This window comes from Sus scrofa, chromosome 13 (assembly GCF_000003025.6).
Source record: "Sus scrofa isolate TJ Tabasco breed Duroc chromosome 13, Sscrofa11.1, whole genome shotgun sequence".
Classification (NCBI taxonomy): domain Eukaryota; kingdom Metazoa; phylum Chordata; class Mammalia; order Artiodactyla; family Suidae; genus Sus; species Sus scrofa.
The window spans coordinates 163,315,251-163,328,583 of NC_010455.5; the positions used below are offsets into that span (position 1 = coordinate 163,315,251).

Here is a 13,333-nt window from a genome sequence, read left to right on the forward strand (position 1 = left end):
TGATGGTCTTTTCCCATTATAGTGTGGAAAAATGAATGAGGCAAGTACCAAGCTGGAGTGATGAGAAAGGATTAAGTTTTTTAAGAGCCCTGGCTGGAAAGATTAAGCCTACCCAATTTCCCTGCCCTTAGCTCAAACAAAGCAAACTACAGTTTCCTAGGTTTCTGAGAAACAGGAAGCAACTCTTCTCTTTAATCTCTATCCTTCTTCCTATCCTGAGACCATGCTAATTTTCCTGACCACTTCAAGTCTCTTATTTCTCTGATTGTTATAAATGAACGGACTATGATACCAAGTATATTGTTTTCTGTACTTATAAAGAAACTATTGCATGATATAACCTTGAAATTTCAATCAAAAGATGTGATTTTAACCCATGGTTTCAACACTTCAATTTAAATAAATTTAAATTGGTTACTTAAACTTATCTAATCTTCAAGTCTATATATCTGTAAAATAAAGAAGATAAAGAGTATCACAGGGTTGATATGAGAATGTTCAATCTCCATATGCGAAAATATTTGATAAACTATAAAATAAGACATCATGTGAAACAATTATGCTGATGATTATGACCTACAGAGTGTATATACTCTATTATATTATTATCACCTTGATGTCAGAGAATGTCTCTTCAATACATGAATTCTCTCAGCAAAGAACTACATGCCTTGGAGTTCCCATTGTGGTTCAGCAAGTTAAGGACCTAACGTTACCTCTGTGAGGATGTGGGTCCAAACCCTGGCCTCACTCAGTGGGTTAAGGATCCAGTGTTACCACAAGCTGCAGTGTAGGTTGCAGATGTGGCTTAGATCTGGTGTTGCTGTGGCTGTGGCCCAGGCCTCAGCTGCAGCTCCAATTTAACTCCTAGCCCAGGAACTTCCACATGTTGTAGCAGGTGTGGCCACAAAAAATAAAAAAAGAATTACATACTTTTTTACTAGAAGTTATTAATAACTAGTTAGTAATGAGAACTTTGTAAACAGTTGATATCTAATATTTAATCTTCAATGAAATAAAATATAATAAAGCTAAAAATAGTATACTTTGATTCTTTTATATCACAAATATGAGATAATGTATATTAGAACAAAGAGTTAAATTGAGTGATACATTAAGAGATATACCATGTTTGTGGACTAATATTGTTAAAATAACCATACTACCTAAGCCGATCTACAGAGTCAATGTAATCTCTATCAAAATACCAAGGACATATCTCACAGAACTAGAAAAAATGATTTTAAAGTTTGTATGGAAACATAAAAGATCTACAAATAGCCAAAAGAATCTTGATAAAGAACAGAGCTGAAGGAATCACATTCCTTGGCTTCAGACTGTACTACAAAGCTATAGTTATCAAAACACTACAGTAAGTGCACAAATCAGATATAAGATCAATGGCATAGAACAGAGAGCCCATAAATAAACCCACTTATTTATGGTCAATTAATCTATGACAAAAGAGGCAAGAAAACACACTGGAGAAAAGAGTCTTTTCAATAATTTCTGCTGGGAAAACTGAAAAGCTACATGAAATAGAACAAAACTAAAGCATTACCTAACACCATATACAAAAGTAAACTCAAAATGGATTAAAAACATAAATGTAAGACTAGAAACCATAAAACTAGAGAAAAACATAGGCAGATGCTCTTTGACATACATCATAGCAATATTTTTTGGATATATCTCCTAATGCAAAGGTAATAAAAAGCAAAAAGAAACAAATGAGACCTAATTAAATACTAAATTTTGCATGGCAAAGGAAACTATCAACAAAACAAGGACATACTACTGAGAGAAAATATTTGCAAATGATATGATTGATAAGAGGTTAGTATCCAAAATATATAAATAGCTCATAAACCAAAAATAAATAAACAAATAACTTGATTAAAAATGGGCAGAAGACCTGAAGAGACATTTTTCCGAAGTGGACATGTAGATCATCAACAGGCATAGGAAAAGATAGTCAACATTAATCATTAGAGAAATGTAAATTAAAACCAAAATCAGATATCACCTCACACCTGTCAGAATTGCTATCATCAAAAGGAACACAAATTACAAATGCTACTGAGGATGTGGAGTAAAGGAAACCCTCACACACCCTTGGTGAGAATGTAAATTTCTGCAGCCACGGTAGAAAATATTATGGAATTTTCTCAAAAAATTAAACATAGAATTACAATACAACTTATATAATATAACCAATAAACACTCCTGGGTTTATATCTAAAATATCAGGAGTTCCATTGTGCCTCAGTGGTTAACAAACACGACTAACATCCATGAGGACATGGGTTTGACCCCTGGCTCCTTCATTGGGTTAAGGATCTGGCATTGCTGTGAGCTGTGGCGTAGGTCACAGATGGAGCTCAGATCCCATGTTGCTGTGGCTGTGGCGTAGGTCACAGATGCAGTTCAGGTCCCATGTTGCTGTGGCTGTGGCGTAGGCCAGCAGCTGTAGCTCCTATTCTACCCCTAGCCTGGGAATATGCCATGGGTATGGCCCTAAAAACACCAAAATAAATAAATAAATAAATAAAAATACTAATTAAAAATGATACAGGTGATTTTTTGAAGTTTCATAAGGATAGGTGTTATCTCTTCTCTAAATGTTTGATAGAATTTGCCTGTGATGCCATCCAGTTCTAGACTTTTCTTTGTTGGAAGTTTTTAAATCACAGTTTCAATTTCAGTACTTATGACTGGTCTGTTCATGTTTTCTCTTTCTTCCTCGTTATCTTGGAAGGCTGTACATTGATTCCTAAGAACTTGTCCATTTCTTCCTGGTTGTCCATTATTGGCATAGAGTTGTTCGTAGGAATCTCTTATGATCCTTTGTATTTCTGTGGTGTCATTTGCAACTTCTTTTTCATATAATTCTTTTTTTTTTTTTTTTGTCTTTTTGCTGTTTCTTTGGGCCGCTCCTGCGGCATATGGAGGTTCCCAGGCTAGAGGTCCAATTGGAGCTGCAGCCACCGGCCCACGCCAGGGCCACAGCAACGCAGGATCGGAGCCGCGTCTGCAACCTACACCACAGCTCACGGCAACACCGGATCCTTAACCCACTGAGCAAGGGCAGGGACCGAACCCGCAACCTCATGGTTCCTAGTCGGATTTGTTAACCATTGCGCCACGACGGGAGCTCCTCTTTTTCATATAATTCTATTGATTTGAGTCTTCTCATTGTTTTTCTTGATAAGTCTGGCTAAAGGCTTATGAATTTTGTTGATCTTTTCAAAGAATCAGCTTTTAGTTTCATTAATCTTTTCTATTGTTTTCTTCCTCTGTATATCATTTACTTCTGCTCTGATCTTTCTTTCTTTCATTCTACTAACTTTGGGTTTCGTTTGTTCTTCTTTCTCTAGTTATTTTAGGTGTAAGGTTAGGTTGGTTGCTTGCAGTTTTTCTTGTTCCTTGAGTTAAGATTTTATTTCTATAAACTCCTCTTCTTAAACCTAGTTTTGTTTTGTCCCTTATGTTTTAGATTGTTGTGTTTTCATTGTCATTTGTTTCTAGGTATTTTTTGGTTTCCTCTTTGATTTCTTCAGTGATCCATTTTGTTTAGTAACACACTGTTTAGCCTCCAAGTGTCTGTGGTTTTTTTAGTTCTTTTTTCTTATAAATTATTTCTAATCTTATAGCATTGTGATCAGAAAAGATGCCTGATACAATTTCAATTTTCTTAAATTTACCAAGGCTTGGTCTGTGGCCCCAAATGTGTCTTATCCTGGAGAATGTTCCATGTGCACTTGAGAAGAAAGTGTATTCCACTGCTTTCATATGGAATGGTATATAAATATCAATTAAGTCCATCTGGTCTAATGTATCATTTAAGACCTGTGCTTCTCTATTGATTTTCTGTCTTAGATGATCTACCCATCAATGTTAAGTGGGGTGTAAAGTCCTTCACTATTACTATGTTAATGTCAATTTCTCCTTTTATGGTTGTTAGCACTTGCCTTATATATTGTGGTGCTCCTAAATTGGGTACATACATATTCAGAATTGTTATGTCATCTTTGATTGATCCCTTGATAATTAGGTAGTATCCTTCTTTGTGTCTTGCAACAGTCTTCATTTTAAAGTCATTTTGTCTGATATGAGTATTGCTACTCCAGCTTTTTTTGATTTCTGTTTGCATGGGATATCTTCTTCCATACCTTCACTTTCAGTCACTATGTGTCCCTAGATCCGAAGTGGGTCTCTTATAGAAAGAACATTCATGAGACATCATCTTCCAAAGACACCCATACTCCTTTATAGCTAATTATTTGTCAATTCTAAAGCCTTCTGACTCTATGAAATCACTTTTGAATATGAAAGTTTTAGTGTATATATATATATATATATATAAAATCTCCAAGTTTACCCTTATTCATTTTTTATTTCTTTATATATCTATATTGCTATACACATCATAATTGCCATTATCCATGGTTATATATTATTTTTTTTACCAGTATCTTTGATGTCTAGCCAGTTCTTCATACCATGGGAATGCAGAGTCAATAGTGACTAACTCTTATCTTTGAAGTTCTAGGCTTCACAGATTGGGCATGGCATCAGCATTTGAATTAGAGAGTGAGCATTTTAGCCAGATCAAGAAATAGAAAATAAGAGAATTCCTAGTAGGTAGGTGAATGTGCACTAGTTGGTTTACATTTATTTTTTTACTTAAACCTCAAAAAAACCAACTATATATGAAAGTGCTAAATTCTCTGACCAAAGTCAGACAGGTGTATACTTTCATTTTTTCAGGCTATGAATATTATTAGCCTTGGTCACATACAAGTGAGTTAGTTTCTCATTCAATCTGCCCAGTGCAATTCAGACATTACCTTACAGATATGAATGAAGATCACTTCATTTCAAGGAACACATCTGTTCTGGGGCTCCGCACTATACAGCATAAATCTATAAAGTTAAATAGGCTACTGGAAGGGTATGGTAAGTAGGGAATCAGAAAATCTACTTGGGACGCTAGTAGGTTAATCCAGGGATAATATATTGGTATATTGGACCAGAGTGGTTGCAATAATGAGTGTTAAGAGGCAATCAAATTGTAATTACATTTTAAATTTACATTGCTGTTAAATCAATTATAAAGTTAAGGTGAGCTTAAATATAACTCCAAATTTTTGTCTAGATAATGAAATGCTAGAATTTCCCTTATCTGAATGGTAATGATATGAAAAAAGCAGGTTGAAATGGGTACATAAGGAATTTAGAATTGTATATGGTATAAAAGATGCCTGATAGACATCTATGTTGTACAGGTGCAATTCTGAATATACAAGGCTGAGAGGAGAAGCCCAGGCTGAAATATAAATTCAGGGTTCATTAACATATTAAAGTCTTGACACTGAATAAAACCACGTGGAGAGTAAATGGCAATATAAGAGTCAAATTATTGACCCCTGGAGGAGAATCCAGCCAAGGAAATGGAAACAATATGAGAAGAAACAGTGATGTTATGGAAGCCAAGTGATACAATTGTTTCAAAAAAGAGGTAGCTATTATATGCAATAAGTACATAAATGCTGCTCATAAACCACATAAAATGAAGGTTAAGAACTCACTTATAAATTTCACAATGTAAGAAGTATAGGTGATCTCAGGTTGAGTTGCTATGGTTCAATAGTTGGACAAAAGTCTACTAGACTAGCTTTGGGAGAGAAGATGGGGAATACAGAGGCAAAGGAATCAACATATAGGTAATTTCTCAAGGAATTTTATAGAAAAATATGTAATAATTGGACAGGGATAAACAGATTGCAGCATCCATTTATGCTGATATATAAAATAATTGATGCATTATAATATTATTAATATTGGAAAATATAAATCATGAATTGTATAATTCATCTTATATTTTAATGATTTATAAAATCTAAAATTGATTTTATTAATCTATATCTTCCATTTTAAGTTAATTTTTACAGTTTATTCCATAGGAAACTATAGACTGCTAATCTAACTTAAAATTTTTCATATAATTATGTGTGTGTGCATATATATGTGCACACATACATACACATGTGCGCACACACATTCACACACATGCATATAGATACAAATACAGTATCTATTGGGGGCAAAATGGGAAGGTTAAACTAAATCATCTCTTAATTTCTAGGCTGTTTCTAAGGAATTATAGTCCTTTCTTACAGCCTCTTTGGAGATCTACTTCCTTTGCTGGGAGCAAATGTTTGTAGTTATTGCTTAGTTCACCTGTCACTAGGAACTCCTAAACCTGATCTATTTATAATCCTTTCTTTTTCACTGAAAAAAGTATGTTTAACAAGTTTATTCAAATTATTTACTCATTAACAGGTTAATGAAGCTGGGTTTTCTCTATCTTAACCTATCTGGGAACTTTGTTTCTTGACCCATTTTCCCCTTAAAAAATGCTGCCTTGTCTCTTTTCAGGTTTGCTGATATTCTACATAACTTAGAGAAGCCATATTTATCTCATTAAAATACAAAGAATCCAACGTCATTTTTTACTTTATGTTTAAATAAGTCTGACAACTGGAATTTCAGTTTCATTGAGTATTTACTCAAGAAAACCTGAAAAAGCTTAGAATTTCACAATACGATTTGGATCACCATTCTAGTTTTTCCCAAATCGGCATTGCTCTAGGCCAAGAAGAAGCAGTAGCCACATACATATGTCACAGTTGCTTTACAGTTTCCAAGATATATGCTTTTGAATTGACACAAAATGTTAGGAACCAATAGTCTATTTTCAAACAAGTTGATAAAGCACTTTCTTTTTTTGGCCAAGTTTGGCTTTGTACACCAGGTTCTATCAACAAACTTTCCAATTAATACGTAAAAACTTACTAGATCTGTTGGGAGACAGAATCCTAAATGGTATATTGAGATATGATCACTTCTCTTAGGGGTTTATACTTTAATGCTAGGGAGAGAAAAATAACAACAAAAACACCTTCCCTTGAAATAATAATTATAATACAAGGCAAACATGATTAAAGACTATAAATCATGAATACAGCACTGATTTTTCTGTTAATAAGTTATCAAGAGACTTACAAACAATTAGAGAGATAGCCAAAACTTGATAAATACCATTTTTTTTTTTTTTGGTCTTTTTGCCTCTTCTAGGGCCACTCCTGCGGCATATGGAGGTTCCCAGGCTAGGTCTAATCAGAGCTGTAGCCGTGTGCTTATGCCAGAGCCACAGCAACGCAGAATCCGAGCTCGTCTGCGACCTACACCACAGCTCTCTGCAACACAGAATCCTTAACCCACTGAGCAAGGACAGGGATCGAACCTGCAACCTCATGGTTCCTAGTTGGATTCGTTAATCACTGTGCCACGACAGGAACTCCGAGAAGTACCACACTTTAAGTAGACATGTAGATATATACTATTTTAACATTGGCTCTTACGCACATGCAAAGATAATTCCTACCTTTCATTTACCTATTACATTACTTCAGAATTTTTTTTTTTTAATAATTTCCCTCCCTTCTACCCCCAACCCTGGAAGTCATTATTCTATTTTCTGTCTCTATGACTTTTTTTTTTTTTTTTTTTTTTTTTTTAAGGGCTGAACTGGCAGCATATGGAGGTTTCCAGGCCAGGGGTCGAATCTGAGCTGCAGCTGCTGGCCTACACCACAGCCATGCCAGATCTGAGCCACGTCTGTGACCTACATCACAGCTTATGGCAACACCAGATCCTTAACCCATTGAGCAAGGCCAGGGATCGAACTCATGTCCTCATGGGTACTAGTCCTGGTTCATTAACGCTGATCCGCAATGGGAATTCCTGCTTCAAAATTTAAAATGTTAAGGATATTCCCTGTTTCTTTTCTTAGTTCTTTTATTTTAAAATTAACTTAAATTTATTATTCTTTAATTATGTTACTATAGTCAAAGTTAACTCTTTTTTTCTATTTGTCATGTTTATATATTTAAGGTCATTTTTAAGGTCTGTATCTCTGAAGTCCTCTCAAGTATAGATAATTAAAAACATTATATGAATATTTATTACTTTTAAACTTTCATTTAAAATTGAGAGCAATAATATACACTTCCTTGAGCTGCAGATATAGAAAAAAAAGTATATTATGGAAACTACCTATTACCACTTATGTAATATACATAGAAATTGAAAAGTGGATCTAATTTTTATTAAGTTAATTTCATATTCTATCATTATAATAGATTAGTAACAGCTTGTTTTTTTTAAGTTTGTATAAAACAGAACCATGATGTTTTCTAATTAGCTAAGTTTGCATGCTTTAGAACTATTACACATAAAAAAATATTTTTGAGAAGCCAGATGTCTGTCATTGATATTTTTTTTTTTTGAAAAATAACCATTAAGAAAGAAATGTTGGAGTCCCCGTTGTGGCTCAGCAGAAAAGAATCTGACTAGTATCCATGAGGACACAGGTTCGACCCCTGTACCACTCAGTAGGTTAAGGATCCTGCGTTGCTGTGGCTGTGGCATAGGCCAGTAGCTATAGCTCTGACTTGACCCCTAGGCTGGGAACCTCCATATGCCACCAGTGTGGTCCTAAAAAGACCAAAAAATTAGTAATAATAATAAATAAATAAATTAAAGTTCAAACTAAAAATATGGACTTTTTAAGGTATTTAACTCTGGGACCTAAAAAGACAAATTCCCACAGAAAAATTATCTTTCCACTTAAAAATACATGTTATTAGTAAACATGTTGTTTTCCTAGAAACTTTTCCAACCTGGCTCCTATGGAGCTGGAGCATGTACATCCAGAGGAGAAGTAACATCAGGGTCTGGAGAGGCGGTCTCTTCAGTGCCTTCTTGAATTTTCCCCCCTTTTAGCAGTGTTGAAAATAGGTCTGGAAAAGCATAGGAAAGCTATATCAAATTTTCCTTAGGAGGTTTTTCCCATACTGTTTTAGCAACTTTGCATGGTGAAGGTATTATATGGTATGACATTATGTACTCATTTTCACTAATGAGTCTTCCTATGTAAAATTAACAATAACCTCAAGATAAATATAATTGCATGGTATTAACTCAAATCAAGTTATATTTGAAAATATGCATGTGTGAGTCTGTTTGAAGCATCCTGAGAACTATGCATAAGTAAAAACAATTGCTAAGGAAAGTTGAACTAGTTAGAATATCTGTTATACAAAATGAAATATGCTGCTCCAGGATAATCTAATTTTGATATGGTATCTTTATAAGCTGGATTTTCAAAAATATTGAAATACTATATGTTTTTATACAATCTAGGCAGTATTACATGCATTATATAATAAGGATAAAAAATAATTATTTCCATGTGTACTATATAGAACAGTTTTACATATATATGTTATATATCTGTGTTCACCAAAAATGAAAATATCTCTGATTATACTTCTAACCTTGAAGGAATAAGATTTTATGTTGACAAGAATACATCACCCTTAATTTGTTCAAATGACCAGTATAATTAGTTATATCTAAAAGATATTTCATTTGATTTTTCTCCTAATACTGACTACCTAACATGTAGTAAAACTATTGACGATTTAGTTACAGCTGTTTTCTAAAATCCATAAAAATGTTAATATAAGCATTGCCTTTAGGTTTAGTGAAAATGAACATAGTAAAAATTACTTAAAAGAAGAGGGGTTGCTAAAACAGTAACCACTGATCTAAATATTCTTAGTATTACTAGATCATTCAAATTTGTACAAGGTTTGCTTGGGTAGACAGAGAGCCAATATTATCCAAATTCCAGTATTATGACTGAAAGTGAATATGAAGTGTAAATGCTATCACCATTCTTCCTTTTACTGATATATTACAAACAAGTAATGAAGAAGACAGTTTAATAATGCTAGGAAAAAAATAATATTAAAGCCATCATATTTAAAGGACTTTTTTCTAACTCATGTTTTATATTTAGGCTTGTTAGTCCTTTAGAAAAAGAGATTTGAACCATGTGATTCTTTTTGGTAGTTCTTTATTAATATTTCAATCTCATTTGCCTTACTACCCTTTCTTAAATTTATAACTTCAAACTCCATCAATACTTGAAAACATTATAAAGTCATATAAATACTATAAATTCATTTTTACAAATATTTTTATATCCGCTTACTATACAACCACGACATAGTTGCACATACAGTACAATTATAGTTAATCAATATGTACTTAGCTTTAACAAAATACAAAACCAGTAGAAATATCTATCTGCTTGATATATTTTTTGTCTGTTATTCTAGAAATCTATATTTGGTTATTTCAAAGCCACAGTTAAAAAATAACAAGGTATGCTGAAGAAAATATTACTTAAAAACAAATTATCACTTATGAAATGATAATTTACAACTAAGATTAGAAAATCCAAATGTGTTAATATAATTCCTTTAATAATAATGGCAGAAGAGGATAAAACTAACATTAATCTTTAAGAATAAACTCTAAAAACACAAATGAAGACTAAAGCTGTAAGGAAGGAAAATTTGATAGAAATTAATACTGACCCCCAGGACATTTAAATTAAAAATCAAAACAGTCAGAGTGAAGTATTTACAAACAATCTTCTTTGTGGCTTTAATATGTGCAAATTTATTTCCCTCATTGGAAAACACTCATCAAAACAGGAAAATATATTTTACAATTTGAAAGGGAAATGCTTAGTAATTCACTGTAGCATAAATAATACAATATTGTGGGGAAGAAACCTATGGTTTACCGACAGACACCTATAAAGTCAGAGTGTTTATCAATATATTACAAAAGCTTAAAAATACAATTTAACACAACAATTTCAAAACCTGTTGTATTAAAAATGTATAGAGACAAATGAAATCCATCCAACTTGACTAAAAAATAAGAGTTCATAAGATTTCACAGTATTCATAAATAAGTCAATGTAAAATATCTATTTCAAACTTGAAGATGTCAAAATCAAAAGATACAATAGTAAAATTAATTTGATTTTCATAAATTTCTGCCCATAGGTTGTAACTGCAAGAGCAAGCAGAAATAAAAAGATTAAAAAGAACAGATTCAGAAAGAATGAAAAAATAGAAGCAGGGAAAAGTTTGTTGCTAACAAAAAGGACAATCCAAGAGAAATCTTCTCAAAGTTACAACAGATAAACTAGGTGTATTATATAGGTTAAATTAGTGAAAACTTCATTTTCCAAGATATGGGGTTCATTTTTATCTTCTGCAGCAAGAGAAAAATGCCAAATTCCTTTTTGCACTAGAAAATTACAACAAATAATTAGATGGACATGACACACACACACATCCTAGTTGATATTAGAAATATTTTAAATATTTTAAATGTTAAATACCAAATAGTTGCAGGCAATTTAAGGCAGTACATTATAGGAGGTAGAGAATATACTGAAGCTTAAAGGAAAGAAGGTAAAATTTTCTAAGCATGTTAGATCCTAAAGTATGAATATGAGTAAACAAACGAAACAAGCTCATGAACACTGTTAACTATAAGCATCATTGTAGAATAAAGATTAATACAATTATCTGGTTATTAAACGGTTTTAAGTTCCCCAGCGTGTGTCTAGTTGGCTAAGAGCTCAATAGAGAATTAAAATAAACCAACAGTTAGAGTTACACGAAAGGACTGAGGCCAATATGAACTTAAGAGTGCCACATTGAATAATTATGTACCTCAGTAGGTGAAAGTGAGAAAATTATAACAACCAAAAAAGGATTCCTTGGTAAGAGAAATTTTGGAAAATCTAAGAAAATTAAATTTAAATGTTTTGTCTATTTGTATTGGATTGCTTATTTCTATAATTGAAAAAAATTACTTCAGCCTTTAAAACCTTAGTTTAATGCCTACCTATATGCCTCCATTTTTGGTGAAATTATCACCGGACATCTCTCTCCAGTGTACACTATATATATATATATATATACACACACACACACATATGTATATATATATAGCATGTGGAAATGGAAGAGGCTTATGTTAGAAATATAGTAATGTTTTCTGCTGAGTTTCCACTGTAAATACTTGGAATCTCTCAGTAATTTCAGAATCTAACTGCGTGAACATAGTCTAAATTTAGCAGTGAGTAGAGATGATCAAAATGCTTGCTAGTTTTGAAATGCTCTAAGTCCTTAAGTCTTGAGTATGAAAGGACATTAATCTACCCTCTCCTCTTATTCCCAATAGGAAATAAGAGGAGAGGGTGGATTATTTTACCCCCATAAGTCTCTCCCATTAGGATACTTCTGATAGGGTATGGCAATATTCCTAACACCCTGGGACTTTCCTACTCTAAATATTCCATCTTAGAGTGATGACTCCAGTGTACTTTTAGAGAACTAACTGCTTTTCTGACCTAAAAATAAAGCAAAACACTGTCCTAAGAATAAATTCATTTGGTTCTTTGGCATGATACAAAAAAATATTCAGCGGGCACCTCCCCAAAATAAAGTATAAACAATAATATCTACATATAATATTAGCAGAAGGTAAAAGTAACATGAAACCAGGATAGGACTGCAACTAAGAGGAGGGGGCACATCTTGAAAATCTAGCCTCATAGAGTCACAAAATAAATCTTAAAAGATAAATAAATAAAGGTTTCATAGCCCTGTGGTTTTAAGTATTCCCATGAGGTACTAGTTATTGTAGAAGACTATTGAAAAAACCATTCCTGGATATTTTCAGCTTCTGATAATGATAGGATATCTATGCTGGGCTGTTTTCTTTTAATAAAAAAAAAAAATCTGGCAATGGTAGAGACTGAGGGAACTGGCAGAGACTTAAGGGAGGCAGAAACTAAAAGAGATAAGCTCCCTAAAGAAAAGTATCACACTGGTGAGGTGTCGCATTTTAGATTCCTCATTTACAATGAGGACAGAACTTGTTCTATAATACAGGGGGTGGGGTGGTTGGAAGAGGATAGATAGAGCTCAAGTTAAAGATGCAGCTTTACTGACCCCTCTTTCCCCAATGAGGAATTAGAGGTTGGACTTTTTGGCTTTCAGAGCAGCTGGAAACTAGGGGTGAGGGATGTAGCTGTGGAGGGCCAGAGAATGGGGAGTCCAAAAGCTGCATGTAGATACCCCTCAAACCTTAGCTAATTCACACTGCTCTTGATCTGGGCAAGACCAAAAGCAGCCTGTAGGGAAAGAGCTGAAAGCCTGAAAGAGTAGAGATTTTAGTAGATGCCCACCCCAAAGGGGTGTTTACAGTTCAAGGCCCAACCAATTTGGAGGCTTTGTGAACATCCCAGCTTTCCAGTGAAATAGGACAAAAGCCATGCCTTAGGAATAAAGACCTTGTCTCCAGACTAAGGGATTATCTCTACAAC

At 33.5% G+C, this 13,333-nt stretch overlaps 1 protein-coding gene across 12 annotated transcripts in view; it reads right to left on the reverse strand.

Moving 5' to 3' along the window:
• The window catches only part of EPHA6 (EPH receptor A6), an 876,888-nt gene that overhangs the window by 746,416 nt on the left and 117,139 nt on the right, over positions 1-13,333 (reverse strand). For 2 of the 12 annotated variants that reach the window (XM_021070707.1, XM_021070708.1), the window contains one exon: positions 8,748-8,867. The exons of the other annotated variants lie outside the window; for them this stretch is intronic. In XM_021070707.1, coding sequence (XP_020926366.1) covers positions 8,748-8,795 — 48 coding nt within the window. In that variant the 5' untranslated portion in view covers positions 8,796-8,867. The remainder of the gene's footprint in view (positions 1-8,747; positions 8,868-13,333) is intronic. 12 annotated transcript variants of the gene reach the window in all.